Source organism: Rhinolophus sinicus, chromosome 14 (assembly GCF_057876585.1).
Source record: "Rhinolophus sinicus isolate RSI-liver-muscle chromosome 14, RSI-T2T, whole genome shotgun sequence".
Taxonomy (NCBI): domain Eukaryota; kingdom Metazoa; phylum Chordata; class Mammalia; order Chiroptera; family Rhinolophidae; genus Rhinolophus; species Rhinolophus sinicus.
In genome coordinates, this window is record NC_142514.1 from 153,674,036 (window position 1) to 153,691,791 (window position 17,756).

Genomic DNA, 17,756 nt, shown 5'->3' on the forward strand with positions numbered 1-17,756 from the left:
GGTGAGAGAATGAATTCGACCATCTGTAGAATGGTCATCTCCAAAAAGTGAAACTCATGGTAGAAAGACTTTATAATTTACCCTCTGTACCATTTTACTTGTTCAGTCACGTTCATTACTTTTATAAGGGAAAGTTATAATAAAAAGTTCTATGTTAATAATTATAGGCGAAGTTACAAGAGTCCATTGAATATGAAGACTTGAGGAAAAATAATTCCATGAAAACGATTGCACTAAACCTCAAGAAGTCAGATAGGTAAGTTCGGTCAATATTAAATTAACTTGGGGCAGAATAGTTATATAACACAAGTCATTGCAGAGTATATTCTGCAAGTATAGCATTCAAGTTTTAATCAGTTTGTTACCATAAAAGTACAGTGTCCTTTTAACTTAAAATTTTACTTCGTGCATCTCAGGAAGGGCTCCTAAATGATCAAAGCAACAAAAATAAATATTGGTTCTCTGTGCTATTTTAACTATGTTATTTTTTTGCTTTGGGGAACGTTGTATTGAGACCAGTAAAATATTTGAAAGACGAATGATGGGCACCTTTATTCTGTGTGATTAGTCATTTCTTCTCTGCTTATCTTCAGGTATTATCATGGTCCAACTCCAATCCAGTCACTACAGTATGCAACAAGTCAGGACATTATTAATTCTTTTCACGGTATTAGACAAGAAATGGAAGCATATACACCCAAATTAACTCAGGTAGGTAACTTGTACTGTTTGAAAACCAGAATTCCCATAGCTGTTTCCTCTTTTTATGAGCACAACCAAATTGAACTACATAACTAATATTTTAATTGGGTTTAAAGACATATGTCTGCTAAACAAATTGAAAAAAATTAAGGGGTAGGGAGAAACGGTATTTGGCATTATTCAAGAAATGTCTGAAGATAATGAAAAATAAGATGAGTTTTGTTACTGCTAATTTTTTCCTTCTATATATAGTTTTATCGGTCATCTCTCCCAGAAAACTTCTAGACATCACTCCGCATGACCTCAAACTCACAATATATAAAACAGAGCTCATTAGTCTTCATTTTTCCCCACCCTTATTCATACTTAAGTTGATCAGCAAGTTCTGTCAATACTTCATTATTTCTTGACTCCATCACCTTTATTTAGGCAACCTGAGGCATTTGCCACACTGCCACTGCAAGTTATCGTTCTAGAAACGTAAATCTAATATGACGACTCTGCAGCTTAAAAACCTTCACTGCCCCCTTTGTTGCCACAGTAATTAGTATCTGCCTTGTTTCTCCACCAAAAAGTTACTGGTTTTCCCTTTGTAATTAATAAGTATCTCATGGGGAGATATTTTAAGAATATGGAAATATTCTGTTTCCCATCAAACTTTTACCCACTAGTTTTTTAAATCCATTGGTGATTCTTGCCGAAAACAGTTATTACTATAGTGGTGGTTAAATGGTGATTTTCTAATTCCATCATCCATTCTACATTTATCAGTTGACATTCTGTTAAAAGGAAGAGCTTCCTTCCCTTCTCCTGTATTTATTTATGTATTTATTTATATCTGCATGGATCTGTGGATTCTTATATTAGCCTATGGGTTATAAATTAATGCTCTTTTTTTAAACTAAGGTATAATTTACATACAGTAAAATTGACCTTTTTTTAGTCTATTCTGTGAGTGTAAATAAACATGTACAGTTGTAGCACCACCAACACAAGATAGAAAAAACAGTTTTGTCGCCCCCAGAAGTATGCCCCTTTATAGTCAGACCCTCCCAAGCCCTTCACACTGGCTTCTGTGTCTTTCTGATAATATTTTTGTCAATTTTGAGCCCCTCTGCTCTTTATGGCACAATGAGATCGGTGTTTCAGGTTCATCTGAACGCTTTCCCTGCCCCAACCACAGAATCATTCTTTTAGTACTGAGTAGATTGAGAAACCAAGATCCCAGTGCTGCGTTTACTCTCTGCTGTTGGGGTGTCATTTGCTACTGGTGGTGTTGTCCCCTCAGCAGACAGAACTAGGAAATATATATATGCACATGTATGCACACATAACAAATTTGGGCTTATTTGACTACTTCTTTCCTTCTAGTCTATAACTGCCCACGGCAGACCTAACTTTTGAACTGTGGTCAGTCTTAAATATTTAGATTGTTTCCCATATCCACCCTATACCCCCAAAAAGTGATTTCATTATCTGAGACACCTGAATTGAGTCAGGAAGGCCCAAGAGATTATCTGTCTGTCCTCAGATGTGTATACCTGAGTGCAGCCAGTAGCTGGTCAGCAAGCTCAGCAATCACAGAAACTTCTGGTTATAATGCATTATAAAATTTCTGACAAAAGGACATAAGAATAAGGTGACTTACTCCTTGACTGGTTGCCATGTGCGGTACTTGACACCAAGCTTAATTTTTTTTTTTTTAATCCAGCCCATACACTCATGGATTTATACTTGTAAAAGCTCCATTGAAAAACTTGAGACACGCTAGCCCTGCACTTGAGTTATTCAACAAATGATTTATTACTCTCTGTAGCCACCAGTGCCTGGCACTTGTTAGGCACTCATTGAATAGACTAGTCAGTTATGTCCCTAAATGTTGATACTAATACAGTGGGGAATATATTTTTTCCCCTTTTAACTAAGTGTATTCACGTCCTTACAAAATGACAACTGATGTATTTCTGCTCTGTTGGGGTTTTATGTTTTCCTAGCTGCCAGCAAGGATGTATGTTAATGTTGTTTTACTTGACTTATTTTCTTAAACTCAATTTTACCTTCAGTGGTAAGAGTTCACGAGTAAAGTTGAATCAGTGCTTAAGAAAAAAGCTTGAGTAGGCAAAAGCATGTGAGTTTTGAGGTACCTGCGGACTTCCCTGGTACTTCTGAAAGATTGGTAGGTATTCTCTTTCTATACACTGTGTCTCTGGCCTCATGGAAAGTAGTTCACTCTGCTTACTATAAATTATGTATTTATACAGGAATAAAGACTTGCTGGACATTTTGCTATAAAACTGAAATGTTAAGTAAGAAAAATGGCAAAAGAAACCCACTTTCTATGTTGTCTTTCAGGTCCTCTCCAGTAGTGCTGCCAGCAGTACCATCACAGCACTGTCCCCTGGAGGAGCACTTATGCGGGGAGGGACACAGCAAGCCATAAACCGTATGTGCTGGGCCAGCTTCCGTTGCTATCCCTTTACTTAAATTCGCTCTAAAGAGCACATTGAGAGGAGGGCTAACATTTTATTGGTTTGTTTTTTGTGTCTTTTTTTTTTTTGGAACATTTCTGGGATCTTGTTTTGTTTTTATGCATCCAGATCCTGAAACATATCTAGACAATAACTTAGGTTTCAAAATTGTCTTAAGGTTTCAAACAGTGGCACATTAGCAGTCTCCCTATATCATTCTAAATGCTTTCCTTTTTCCATCCCTTCCTCTTAGAATAAAGGGAAACCTAAAAGTTTTTCCAAAATCTCAAGAGTATTTAAATTCTGTGATCTGTCAACCACAAAATCAGTAATTTGTCTCAGGATAGTATATCCTGGTTTGGCATTGGCAAAGAGCACATGTTCACATTTATTCTCTGAGTAGTCATTCTTTCAGAAACTATACATATGTGAAAATAGCTTTTACCCTCTGGACCTTTGTTTTGCAGAAATGGTGCCAAATGATATTCAGTCTGAATTGAAACACCTGTATGTGGCTGTTGGGGAACTTCTACGGCACTTCTGGTCCTGCTTTCCTGTTAATACACCATTCCTAGAAGAAAAGGTCAGAACCAGTTCCAAACACAGCTATGTGGTAGTGTGACTTGAGGTATTATGTTGAAATCTGAAAATTGTATTAAGTGTTTACCGTGTGCCAAACACTGGGATAACTTACTTTGCACAGGTTTCATTTAAGCCTCACAGCACCCTGATGGAATAGGTACTGATACCAACTCTGTAGGTGAAGAAACTTGAGGTCCAGACCAGTTCCATAACATGATTGTACGTCTTAAAACATGTGTTTACACTAAGCCACTGGGAGTGACCGAAGGACAGAGACCCAAAACGAGTCACATCAGTAAAATTACTTATTTGGTACTTTTTTTCGGTGTAATGAAACCTAAACTGAGATTGACAGCAAATACAGCACTAGCTATTTAACACTTAAACCCTCTTAACCAATTAAACGACATTTGACAAATAGAAAAATATTTATAGTATTAATAGTAATAGCTTTACTATATAGTTTGCTGTTATAAACAATTTTTAAGAAAAAGATAAATGCCCCCATTAAAAATAAGAGGCAAAAGAGTTTTAACAGGCAGCTCAGTAAGAAATGCAAGTGGCCCAATAAACATAAGAGGAAATTTTCATACTCACTAGTATTCAAATAAATTATCTTTAAAACTACAGGAAAAAAGCATTTTTCATCTATAATCTGCAAAAAAACAAAAAAAACTTAAAATGGTCAGTGTTGGCTGAGTTACTAAGAGTCCTTCCCCTAGTAGTGCTGCCTTTTTGAAAAATGCTTTGATGCAGAAATTCAACATTTAGAAATTTAACCAAAGGAAATAATCAGTTGTGTAGATTGAGCCATAAAGATGTTCCTCTACCGCTGTCTATGAAAGAAAATGTGGAAATGGCCTAAACGTCTACCAGAAGGCGACTGCTTAAAGAAGCATTTGAATGTGTTATGGTCTCATATGAGTGATAGATAATAAGAACTATGTTTTTATTTTCTTTTGCATTGTTTAAATTTTTCTACAGCTATTATTTATTACCTTTAGGATAGACATTTTTTTTAATTTAAAAAAATATAATTAGGTATTGCTTCTCTGCCTGGTGGAGCCAAATAATCTAAAAAAAGAAAAGTAAACTTTCTGTGTGGGTTTTCTTTTGGGGGGAGGGGGGTAGGTTTTTTTTTTATCCCTATAGGTTCTTTGAGATTTCTCTTTAATTCATTATTTCTCTCACCTTTTTTAGGTAGTGAAAATGAAAAGTAATCTGGAACGATTCCAAGTTACAAAGCTCTGCCCATTCCAAGAAAAAATTCGAAGACAGTATTTAAGCACAAACGTAAGGCAACAATCTGATTTTGGCCTGATTTTCTTTCTCTGTGTAGTAAAATGATGAATTAACTTTGTTTTCATGTAAATGAATAGGTACATTGTGGTTTTTTTTCTGTTGCTTGAATACTGTTTTTTAATTCTAAAATGTATCATAATATTTAGAAGAATGTTTAAAATACATGTGCTTTTTAAAATAATAAAACAAGTATCTCTGTGCTCACCAATCCCGGTGGAAAATAGAACACTTCCAGTCCCCACAGGGATTCTCTGAGTACCCCTGTCCAGTTGCCTATCCCTCCCTCACTCTTCCCCAAGGCGATGACTAACCAGGTATTTGTAATAATCATCTCCATGTATTTCATATAGATAAACATCCTGTGTGTGTTTCTAAAAAACATTTATTTTGAAAACCTGAGTAGGCACAAACCCAGCAATGCAAAGAAATGCAGAATTGCCACTCTCTGGTAGGAAGTCATAAAGTTCTTGGGTTATGGTCTGCCAGGAGCTTCCCTGATTGTTTATAGCAGGGTGGGGCAGTGGAAGAGGTAGTGAGTGAAGTGTCACTTTGTGCCCAGGATTTTTTGCTTTGTTTTTAATACACGACTAGAGCAACCACACAAGATTGTTTTTTGTGTGTATTATGCAAATCCTCTCAGATGACTGGGAAAGAATAGTATATAGAAACTTAGGATTCAGTATTTCAGTAAATAGGATAATCAGAAAGGGAAGTTTTCCAATTGAAAGCTGAAAAATCCTCATCAGTAGGATTTTTAAGGAAGTGTTTATTCCCTAAGCATTCTAAATGGTTTTCCTCAAAAGGTAACAGTATTACTTTAAATCAGAGAAGAGGCTTGAAGTGTCTTCACGCAGCAGGGCAAGGGTGACAAATAGGTTTCAGCTCATGTGCCTCCTCCGATGATGGTAACGACCTGGAGCACTGTGGTAAAAGGATTCCGACGTCCCACACAGCCTTCCAGGAGGAGGTGGTGGTCATCTCTTCTAACTGGTGCTTGTGGGACCACTGCTGCCCATTAAGCAGAAAAGATGATTTTTACGTAGTTTCCAGACAAAACTAACAACACATATGGATACATACACACTATGATAACAGATGTGGTAAATAAGGGTGTTTGCTTTTCTTTTGTTTTTTTTTAATTCTACCTCAGATTGGATCTAAGTCATTGACATGCTAAACGGGTTTGGGACTTCCTGATCTCCATCCCCATACTGCCAGAATTGACTTGTAGGCTTTACAGGACTTTTATTGCCAACCACATAAATACTGTCCACCTCCAAGGAAACATATTCTGAAGACATTCTACCTCAGGAGTCTATCAGTTTAGACCAGTGTGGTCCTGTTGACCTCTAGTTATGTCCATGATGAGGGCAAATTCTTTACCACTCAAGACATATAGTCCTGAGCAAAGGTGGGACATAGACTTGTGTGAAGCACTGAAACCATTTAGATTTTCTGTAATCTTCTGAGTTATATCGGAATCCTGAAATGTTAGAGCTGGAAAAGACTCTAGGGGGCGAAGAAAAGTGCTTCACAAGATTGGCTATGCAGCAGAATTAACTGGAGAAGCTTTTGAAAAATCAAAGATTCCTGGGTCTCATCCCAGACCTGCTACCCAGACCTGCTACATCAGAATCTTCAGGGGAGTTAGGCATTTTTCTGTAAGATGTTCTGTAAGATAATGTTGATGCCACCATCCTGGCCTTGGTCAACAGACTAATGTGTAAGTCTAGAAATCACTGGGTTAGTTCACCTCCTGCATTTGACAGAAGGAACTGAGGCCTAGAGCACAGTTAGGACTTTGATGTCCTACCGCTGATTAATGACAGGGCAGACATAACAACCCAGACAGAGCAGGTGCACTTCCACCTCTGTGGTACCCACCATCTCTCAGCTTTCTGTACAAAATGTGTCTGATAACACCTTCAGAGAGGACTTGGTACGTTGCCTTATTAGGACAATAAGTGAAACTGTACTCTGAAGTATGAGGTGTGATCAAACAATACGGTGAATGTTTAAATAAAAAAAAATTATTACAGTAAAAGACACATTGCCATTAATCCCCCTCAAAAGACTCCCCCTCCCTTCGAATACACTTATCCCATCATTCTTGCCACTTTCTGAAGCAGTTCTGGAAGTCCTCTTTCATGAGTGTCTTTAGTTACACTGTTGTGGCTGCCTCGATGTCCTGAATCGATCCAAACATTTACCTTTCAGTCATTTTGACTTTGGGGAAGAGCCAGAAGTCACATGGTGCCAGATTCAGTGAATAAGGTGGATGAGGAAACACCATAATGTTTTTATTTGACAGAAATTGCTACACCAGTAGTGATGTGACACGGAGCCTTTCCGTTGTGGTCACAAAATACTGCCAAGTGCCATCCAACAGGAAGGCCAGGGATCTTCAATACGGGAAGCGGATGTTGAACCTTAGTAACAGTGTGTGACAAGTTTCAACTAGTTTGGTGCAGTCAGTCAGTTGTGAGCTACAGTTGAGAAAAGGTGTGTTTTACAGTGTGCCATAAATCATTCTCCATTGTGGCAACATTCCTGTGTCACACATCGCTTCTGGTATATGGCAATTTCTGTCAAATAAAAACATTACGGTGTGTCCTCATCTACCTTAGTCACCGGAGCTGGCACCATGTGACTTCTGGCTCTTCCCCAAAGTCAAAATGATTCAGGACATGCAGGCAGCCACGATAGCGCAACTAATGACACTCACAAAAAAGGACTTCCAGAACTGCTTCAGAAAGTGGCAAGAATGATGTGTGTTCATAGAGAGGTATACCCAGTGCCATAAACTATTGCATTTTTAAGAGTTTAATAAGAGTTTAAAAAGTATTTTGAGGGGGATAAATGGCAATGTGTCTTTTACTGTAATAAATTCTTTTTTACAGAAATGTTTATTTTTTTCTTAGTTTTCAATTGACAGCTGTTATTGAAGGTTTACTTTATCCTTGCTATTTTTATGTTTTTTTAAATTCCCACTTTTTTTATTTTTTTAATTGGAAATATTGGGGAACTGTGTGTTTCTCCAGGGCCCATCATCTCCAAGTCATTGTCCTTCAATCTAGTTGTGGAGGGCGCAGCTCAGCTCCAAGTCCAGTCATGGTTTTCAATCTTAGTTGCAAGGGGCGCAGCCCACCATCCCATGAGGGAATTGAATTGGCAACCTTATTGTTCAGAGCTCACGCTCTAACCAACTGAGCCATCCGGCCACCCTGTAATAAATTTTCTTTAATTTAAGCATTCACCATATTTTTTTTATCATACCTCATATATGTCAGATCTGAACCAGAAGCATTAACTTCCGCAGCCTTTGCCCCATTGTTGCTTAAGTGTCTTGCTATGTTTTACAGTTGGTAAGTCACATAGAAGAGATGCTCCAGACAGCCTACAACAAGCTCCACACGTGGCAGTCACGACGTCTAATGAAGAAAACGTGAAGTGACTGTGGCTCTCACAGGTTTTGTGAGATCAAGAGAACTGTGACCTGCAGTGACTCTGGAAACCTGGCCTGACAGAAATGCAGATGGTCACACAGAAGTGACCAGAAACATCTGCACCACTCCAACTCTCGGAGCTGATGCTATTGTACTTGCACATTGTGAAAGGAAAGGAAAGGAACTAATTAAACTCAAAGCTGGGGACGTAAATTAAGGCAGAACCAAAATGACCTAAGTTGCAAAAAAATATATATATTTTAAAAAGACACTGTTTACTGCAGTTACTCAGGAACTGCTTTTGATTCACATTAAGCTGCTTTCAGAAATTTAAAAAAAAAAAAAAACACTTTTTAAAAGGGTGCATTGATAAAATCTGAGGTTTTTGTTGTTTTTTTCTGTGTAAATTTTTTTTTCTAAGTTTATGGCACAGGGTACACCTTAAGTATTTCTCCTCCGTCATCCACTTGGATCCTCAAGTTTTACTGAATTCTAGTTGTACCTTACATCAGCAAGTTAAAGAGAGTACTTTAAAATAAAGTCGAGGGAAACTGTTGCTCAACCAGCAGGAAACAGTTGTAACTCAAGACATCACTGGCCCTGTGTTTCCTACGGAAATAAGAAACAATAAATATTGCACTGAATGTGGTTCGAGTCCCTAAATGATAAAGAGGGAACATATTTGCAGAAAGTCATGTGGGGGTTTTTATGCAGAATTTTGTCAGAAGACAATGGCGCTGCATGTTTTTCTTCGAGTGCAAATGTACATTGCTAAGATTTTTTTTAATGGCATGTGCTTTGAGAAAAGGTAATTGCATTTTTAAGAGTTTAAAAATCTTATGAGTGAGAAATATAAGAAATCTTACTTATTTTCACCTCTTTAGAAAAAAAATAAAAGATGTTTCTCATACCTCCTTTTCTTCAGTATCTGACTGTTACTGTCCTTGGCGAATTGATAATCATTGCATAGTGACTGAAAAGCCTAAATGCAAGGGGGGAAAAAAAATGTTCTTGTTTCTGGAATCCATGCCATATTTTGTTCCTAATAGGATCAACTAACTGTTTAAGACTTTAGATGTCTTGTATTAAAAGTTACAGAAAAAAGTAAAACTTTTTATAGATACTCTTAACTGTAACATCTTGTGGTTTCTCCTTATGCGTGAAATTGAGTTGGGTGAGCTGCTTGAAAGCAACTCATTCTTTTTTAAAGCCATTTGACAAGCTAGTTATCCTTTATATAATGGCTAGAACAGGTCAGAATTTCTTCAGACTTTGAACTGGTAAAAGGAGAGGCAACATCACTTCCTGCTTCAATCCTCCCATTTCTCTTTCAGATCAGTATAGTAATGGCGTAATCCCTTATACGTTATAGTTTTACAAAGTGCTTTTTAGATGTATTATCACCGCAGCTATTCTGAAGAATAGCAATGGAGCAGATAGAAAAATGTTTGAAATAGAAGAGTATGTCTATTGGGAAAGGCAAATGTAAAGAAATAAAATGCTCTGTTGAATGCATTTAATCTCTACCAAGATTAAGTGATAAATATAATAGAGCCTGAAGAAAAACTTTTTCGGGGAACTTGGTAGACTTCACTAAAGAGGTAACAGTTAAGCCTTGAATACAGAAAAGCATGATGAAGGTATGAAAACTTTGAAATACCACAGTGTTAAAAAAAAGAACAACAGTGTGTTTGTTAGGTTGGAGGGTTGGGAGTGACGAGTGAGAGGCTGGGAAAATCTGTTTAATTCAGGTGAATGACTTCATAGGTAAGAAATTCAGAACTTTACCCATAAGGCATGGGGGACCTTGGAGAAAATTTTGAGCAAATAAGTGGTTTTTCAGAAGGTTTTTTGATTGTTTAGATAAGTCTGGCAGGCCAAAACCTAGAAGGCTTTTGGAACAATCTAGACAGGAAACTAGGTCCAAATGAAAATGGAGTTCTGGTAAATAGAAAGGAGGGGACTGTGAGAAAAGACATTGCTAAGGTATGTGACCAGGTCCCTTAGGGAATGAAGGCCTTACGGGAGATTTCACCAGAGATAGCTCTCAATTTCATGTTTAACTTATATTTGATCCTTGGAGTCCTTTAAAAATGGACTTTGGCTGCAGTGTAGGCCTACGATGGCCCCACCTTCTCATTGTGGAAAATGATGGCAGCTGCTGGTGATTGAAAACTTGTAAACAAGCACTGCCAAGCACCTTTTCTGCTATATCACTTCATACTCAAAACAACCAGTGAATCAGGTAGGTGCTGTAGATTATTTTACAGATTGGAAGTGGTTTCAACATTAAGTTACCGAAGTTCACACAGCCAATAAGGGACAGAACTGAAATTTATCCTAAACTAGTTACGTAGGGATAAGATGCTTGTGAAGTTGGAAGCTTTTATTCCCCAGCCTAGGCTTCCATTGCCTCTTTATTTTCCTCCCGCCCTGTCAGTCATTCCTCCAATTCTATTCTGTGCTGCTTTTATGGCAAATCATGGAGTTAGTCTGCCTAGTGGGTCCCATTAACCCATGAGGCTGCAAAATGTAATCTAATGAAGCCATGTCCTGCCTTAGGAAAATGCATTTCTCCTGAAAAGCATAAAGTCAGTTCTATTCTGCTTTGGACTTAACACTGGCAAAACGAGTAGGATACCTTGTGATAACCACTGTAATTTGGAAAGCAAAAGAATGCTTTAACATCTGTACCTAGAAAGGTAACCCACTCATTCAGGATAAGGGTTTAATCCAGAAGATGATTTCCTGTTGGTGCATATCTGGAGCCCACAGTGGCCCTGAGAAGGAAAGCTGCCCATTTTAAACTTAGATTTGCTGTCTCCAGTGTCAAGACCTGCACAGGATTCCTCAGTGCATTACCTCTGACCTTTCCCAGTTTAGCTTTAGCTTTTTCAACAACTTGGCTGCTCTCCCAGTCCCTGGGGCCTGGAGAATCTGTTATTCTCAGCTCTTAAATTGTCCAGAGCTGGAGCATTTCCGAGGACCGGGTTCAGGCGTGATCAGCCTTTGTCGGCCATATCCTTGTTTGGGTGTTTAATATTAAAGTCAGAAAAGACTTTAGAATTCAGACTTTATAACCAGAGAACCCTGCGTTCATAGTCTTTCACAGAACCCCTACTACATATGACACGTGGGATTACACCTGTTACGGTGGAGGCAGCGATCCAGCTTCTCCCACCCAACAATACAGCAGGAAAAACCAATACTCTCTCTGGCCACCTGGCAACCTGCTGTTTGTTGGGATGGCTGATACCAGGAGCAGGATGAAGCTGAAGTACAAGAAAAATTCTGGCTTAAATGTTACTTATCTGTGGTCAGAAATAACAAGATGGTAGACTCAAACTCAACTTATTAACAATTACATTAAATGTAAACAGATTTAAGCACTGTAGAAGACATCATCAGAATGGATTAAAAAACAAGATGGGGGGGTCGTAGATGAGGGTAAAAGGGATGAAATATATGGTGATGGAAGGAGAACTGACGGTGGTGAGCACACAATGTGATATAAAGAGGATGTATTACAGAATTGTACACCTGAAACCTATGTAGCTTGACTAACCATCATCACCCCAATAAATTTAATTTAAAAAAAAAGATGCAACTAAATGCTAATTATAATCACATAAATGCCTACACTTACCTCACTGGACTTGCTCTCCATCAGGTGTCAAATTCAGGTTCCCCAGGTGTTAAGAGTTCAAAGGCCCTTTATTACTCAAATTTATTTCTCTCTGGTTCTAGTAGCTAAATGGTGAACAGAACAGTGTAAAGGGAATGACAAATACAAGATCATTGACTATTAATGTCCATTTAAAAATTTATAAAAGCATAATTTATTTTTAAAGTGTGAGTAGTACTAAAGTATATAAAATAGAAAATGTTTCTGGGGGCAGCCGGTTTGCTCAGTTGGTTAGAGGGCAGTGCTCTTAACAACAAGGTTGCCGGTTCGATCCCCACATGTGCCACTGTGAGCTGCGCCCTTCACAACTAGACTGAAACAACTACTTGACTTGGAGCTGATGGGTCCTGGGAGAAAACAAATAAGTAAAAGTTTAAAAAAAAAATTATTTAGATTTAAAAAAAAGTTTCTGTACCCTTACCCCCAAATCTCACTCTCTCAAGGTAATGCTCAGTGCATTTTCTTCTGGACATTTTCAGTGTACTTAAAAGTAATTATTTTTCTAACCTACAACCTGAGATTTTTTTCTGGCAAAGAAATACCTGTGCGCACATTCATGCCCTTTAAGATAAACTTTGACAATGGGGCTCATCTCCATTTGTGGTCCTATGTACATTTTTGTGAATTTTGGTCCTACCCATTAGTGCGCTATTTCTGGCATCTGGTTATCCATAAGAACAGCCTATGCCTGGCCTGAATACAAAAATTCCTTGGAATTTCACATTTCACATGTACAATCAAAGTTTTGTCACCCAAGAATATTTACACCCACCGATATAAAGAAGAGAGAAAAAGTAGTGTTCCAATAGGTCTTCTCAGGCTTGATGACAACCTCAACAGACATGGTATACTGTGTTTCCCCGGAAAATAAGACCTAGCCAGACCATCAGCTCTAATTGTGTCCTTTGGAGCAAACATTAATATAAGAACTGGTCTTATATTATACTATAGGAGACCAGGTCTTATAGTAAAATAAGACTGGGTCTTATATTAATGTTTGCTCCAAAAGGCGCATTAGAGCTGATAGTCCAGCTAGGTCTTATGTTCGGTGAAACAGGGTAGCAGAGCTGTTAGAGCACAGACTAGGCTCGAGGCTGTTTGGGTTCAAATCCCAGTTGCATAATTCACTAGCTTGTGACCTTGAACATTTATTTAATCTCTTTCCGTTCCTTCACCTATAAAGTGGTTCTTGTAGTCCTACCTGACTGAGAGGGTTCTCGTGAGGACAAATGATAACGTATATAAGGCCCTTGGCTTGTGTGGGCTCCTTGCCTGTCTCAGAACTGCCCCTGGCACAGCGCCAGCCCAGACAAGTGAAGGGGGCAAAAGTTTTGCCATCCTGAAGCTGCCTTTTGGGATATTGATTTTAACCTGGTTATTAAGAAACAAAAGACTCAGAAAGAACCTTTTACCCTCCCCCTTCCTGCCCAAGAGATTCAGATAGAAAAACCAACTTCAGGAAGGAAATCTTGGGATGTTCACTTAGCTTAACTTGAATGAAGCATGGTAAAGAGGCAGAGGCCTGTAGCCAGATACCCCATGTCCCATTGTTTCTGAGGTGCCCAGCAAGAATTTGCCTGCCGTGTGTTCTGCTCGTCTTCAACTACCTATAAATCACCCATTCTCACTTCTGAAATCTAATACCCCACTCCCCCATGTTCTCCTTTGTCCCAAATGTCTTAATATACTCAGTGGTGCCTCACTGTCTTTGGAATTGTTATGCATATGTGAATTCCCCACGTGCATATATTAAAATTTGATTTTCTCCTGTTAATCTGTCTCTGTTAATTTTATTAGCCCAACTAGAGGAACTTAGAAGGTGGGAGGAAAAGTATTAATTTTTCTTTTAGCCCCATACAAGGCAATGCAGGTTGGGAGGGCAGGTGGTATCAAAGTTCTCTCCTGGCTTCTGGGGCTTGTTTCTCTTCTTAGGTTGAGTTTTCCAGGAAGTGTCTTCAGTTCAACATTCCAGATTGCCCCAGAGGGATAGCAAAGGGAACTAGCATTCATTGAGCACCTATCGGGTGGGCAGAGCTTTACTTTGAAGCCTCACAACAATATATGATAATGGTATCATCCTCATTCTACGGAAGCTCCAAGAGATCAAATCCCTTGCCCGAGTGCCCATGAATGGCAGAGCCAGGAGTCAAACCTGGGGCAGTACGAGACCTAGTGAGGGGAAAACCCCAAGCAGGCCCGACTCCTGGAGACATGTGCCTTCCTCTGCTGTTGTCTGGACATTGCGTGGATGCCTCTCTTCCCAACCTGTGAGGAAAACCAGGCAGGGGCTCCCTTTCTGGATCCATGCAATGGGCAGAGACCAGCCAGGGTGTGGCAACGGCCAGGCAGTGTGTGGTCAGCTTAGGGTGGCCAGAAACAGCCATGTGTTTTACATCATAGACTAGACCCACCACAGAAAATTAGGAAACTGGTAGCCTCTCCCTGGCCAGCCCAGCCCTGTAATATAACCGACTAGTACTAAGTACTAAGGTGTTCCTCTTTAAAAAAAAAAAAAAAAAGTGGGTAAGGCAAGCACTGTGTACAGGTTCTGGAACAGCCCTCACCTGAGGATGGAGTCAGTCTAGGCCTGGGTGCAAGGTGAAGGAGAATTCCGCAAACCAATTACAGTCAGAAATACATGAAACAAATTGTCAGAACAGTGACCACAAACTCGCATCTCTCCTCAGCTCATTTCCTGAGAGGAATCTGGTTTATTGAGCAATTCCCTGTGCCAATCATGGTGTTTGCATTAAACCTATCAGGTGGGAACTGTTTTCTTCCTATTTCACAAATGCAGGAGGCATAGAAAGTGATTTGCTCGCAAACGTACAGACAGTAGGAGCAGTCAGGGTTGAAACCCAAGTCTGCCTGGCTCCCAAACCTGAGGTTCCCACTGAGACCCTCTTCCTGAAGGACAGTACGTTTGGTGCAACATAGAGAAATGCAGGGCAGATGAAGCCCTTGCTGTCCGCCCTTCCTTGTCCCTTAGATGTGAAGAGTGTCTCTCCAAGTGGCAGGGACTGGAGGGAGATGTCTGTATTCTGAAAAGCCCGGACAGAAAGATGGAAAGATAAGACCTCTTCAGAGGGGGTCACTCTGGGCTTTGTGTTCCCCTACCCGCTTCGCCCCTTGGACTTAACAAAATGGCACAGAAACAGGCTGGCAGGAGCTGCCCCAGATGGTCACTTTGGCCCCAGGTGCATTCCTGCTGCTCAGATCCCTGAGGGAGCAGCCTCCACGCAGGATGCCTCATGTAAACCTCATTGATTTTCTGCTTCGTTAGGTCAGTGAGAGCCTACAGCTCTGGCAGAGAGCCCTCTTCAGCAAGGCCTAGCAATATCCTGGAGAATCTACTGAAAGGAACTCTCCCCATTGGCCCTGCTATTAGAGGCAGTGGCTGCTCCTGGTCTCCAAGCAGGGAGCCTACCCAAATCCCACCTGGATTTCATGAAGCCTGGCTGCAGCACATCTGGCTGTGTGACTTTACCTCCCTAAGACTCAGTTCTGTTTCTGTAAAATGGGAATAATGATACTCCCTACTCCATAGCGTATTTGTGAGGGTTAAATTAGGTAACGCATGCAAACGATTCAGTAGGCTTCCTGGGTACATATTAAATATACAGTAAATATGGGAGCGATTATTAATGCAATTCTCATAAATTCTAGACCCACAAAATTTGATCTCCCCGCACTGACGAAGAAGCACCCTTCAGCAATCACTAGTAATTTCAAAATAGCTCAAATCTTTGTCAAAGGGAGAGTGGAGATATCGGTGAAGCCCACAGCAGCCTTTAGCGAAAATCTTTTCCTCTCTAGTTCACTTTCTTCAGTCTACAGTGAGGAGCATCTCTTTTCAAATCTCCTACCCCCCCTCCCCTGCCTCCAAAATTATCTTGAGCTGTTTTCTCTCCCTCTTTATTATGCAGATTAACAGCCTGTGGACCCAAATCCTTTCCCCACATACCATCCCACAGAGTCTTCCCAACCAGGTATTCTGGATTCTGCATCACAAAAGCCCAAAGAACAAAGTTGAGACGAAATTCCCCTCAGTGACCGGGAAAAGGAATACCCGGGGCAGCAGGGAAGGCTGGGAACCCTCCTCTGCTTCTTACAATTGAATGTCAGGCTCACTGGCATCCTCTGCTGTCAAGCGCTCTTGGAAGCAGAGCGGTGCCCAGAGGCTGAGACAGGGGCGGGAGGGACCAGGCACAGTTCCACTTCGCACGCTGATTCATTTTTCTCCTCGAAATGGAATCTCTCTGAAGAGATCTTGCCAGTTCTTAAGATTGTGGCAGTGAGGTCAGCTCTATCTCTGCTCCTGGGGTGCCCTGCCAGCCCCCCTGCCTCCCTTAGGAGAACCCACAAAGGAGCAGGTCTGTCTACCCAGGCCCTCTGGATTCTTTGACTCCATATCAGTAAACACCCTCACCCCTCTCCCCCAACCCTCTCTGAGAGCCTGCCAGCTCCTCACCTGCCCGAGGGGCCATTTTATGGGGTGCAGAGTGGCAAGGAACTGGGATTATTGCATAATCCATTGCAATCTATTCCCTGTACCACTACCACCCCCTTCACCAGGGAGAGCAAAGTCTGAAGCCAACTAGCACACTGAAATTTTCAACTTTCACCCATTGCCCTCAGAAGGGTTTTTTAACATTGGAGCCCCACAACCTGAAGGGAGGGGGCAGCTTTCAAAGAAGGGCCTTCCCAGCCTGTCCCATTTCTGGACCTTCTCAAAGAACTCCTGCTGAGTCTGAAGTCTTCCAGGGCAACACAACCGGCTGATTCCCTAGGCTGTTCCTAAGTTCTAGGGATGACAGCCATCCTGGAGTCTGCAGACGAGCCCTGCCAAGGGTGCTGGCTCCGGATCATTGGCCACGGCAGGAAGCTGTGGCCCCTGGTTACCGTGGAGATGCTGGCACAGCCTGGGCCCATCTGTGGCTGACAGGCAGCCTCCCTTTGGAAAGGAGGAGAAATTTGGTTTCTTGAGAACTAGCTGAGCTTGGTGGGAGAGTCTGTGACATCGTGAGCCTGCCACTGAGGAGGCTGGCAAGGAGGCTGAGGCCGGGAACTGTGTGAGAACAGCACGCCACTGAGCTTTAATGGCTGGGGTATGGCCTCCTGCAGAGAGAGGCCTCCCTGCCAAGCTGCCACCCCCAAGCAAGGGCTGTTGGAAGAGGCTCTGATACAGTGGAAAAACCCCACGAGTCAGAGCCAGAAGCGACAGCCACACCCACAGGAAAGAGCCAGGCCGAGAAGGTGTCTGGTACAGAGGAGAAAGCACTAGACTAAGTGGGAGGTTCCAGTCCTTTAGTCAGTGCCTCTGCAACACGAAGGGCATGAGAGCACTTCCTTTCCCTTCCCTCCCCTGCCAGTTCCCCCACTGTGAGAATAACCTTTGCCCTGGGGGCTGGGTTGCAGAGAGGCCCCCTGCAGGGTAAGCAAAGCAGGGGCAGATGTGACGGACAGGTGGTAAGGCTGTGCCCCTAGGCTTTCATCCCTGGTGTGGCTAAAACTGGAGGATGAGCTAAGTTAAAATGTTCTTTGAGCAGGCTTGACGCTGCAAGTGTGTTT

General features: G+C 41.1%; 1 protein-coding gene and 1 long non-coding RNA gene across 8 annotated transcripts in view; one reads left to right on the plus strand and one right to left on the minus strand.

The window, feature by feature from the left end:
* Positions 1–9,410, plus strand: part of GTF2H1 (general transcription factor IIH subunit 1) — a 31,648-nt gene extending 22,238 nt beyond the window's left edge. For all 4 annotated transcript variants that reach the window (XM_074336107.2, XM_074336110.2, XM_074336109.2 and 1 more), the window contains 6 exons: positions 168–256; positions 594–711; positions 3,055–3,145; positions 3,638–3,753; positions 4,953–5,045; positions 8,417–9,410. In XM_074336107.2, coding sequence (XP_074192208.1) covers positions 168–256; positions 594–711; positions 3,055–3,145; positions 3,638–3,753; positions 4,953–5,045; positions 8,417–8,503 — 594 coding nt within the window. In that variant the 3' untranslated portion in view covers positions 8,504–9,410. The remainder of the gene's footprint in view (positions 1–167; positions 257–593; positions 712–3,054; positions 3,146–3,637; positions 3,754–4,952; positions 5,046–8,416) is intronic.
* The window catches only part of LOC109436409 (uncharacterized), a 32,981-nt gene that overhangs the window by 8,932 nt on the left and 6,293 nt on the right, over positions 1–17,756 (minus strand). The window contains exons 3-4 of one of the 4 annotated variants that reach the window (XR_012497548.2): positions 12,147–12,250; positions 5,925–6,059 (exon numbers count right to left, since the gene is read on the minus strand). The exons of 1 other annotated variant lie outside the window; for it this stretch is intronic. This is a non-coding gene — a long non-coding RNA (uncharacterized LOC109436409). Of the gene's footprint in view, positions 1–5,924; positions 6,060–12,146; positions 12,251–12,358; positions 12,533–17,756 lie in introns of those variants that run through there. 2 more of the 4 variants (XR_012497544.2, XR_012497546.2) reach the window with 2 other exon arrangements.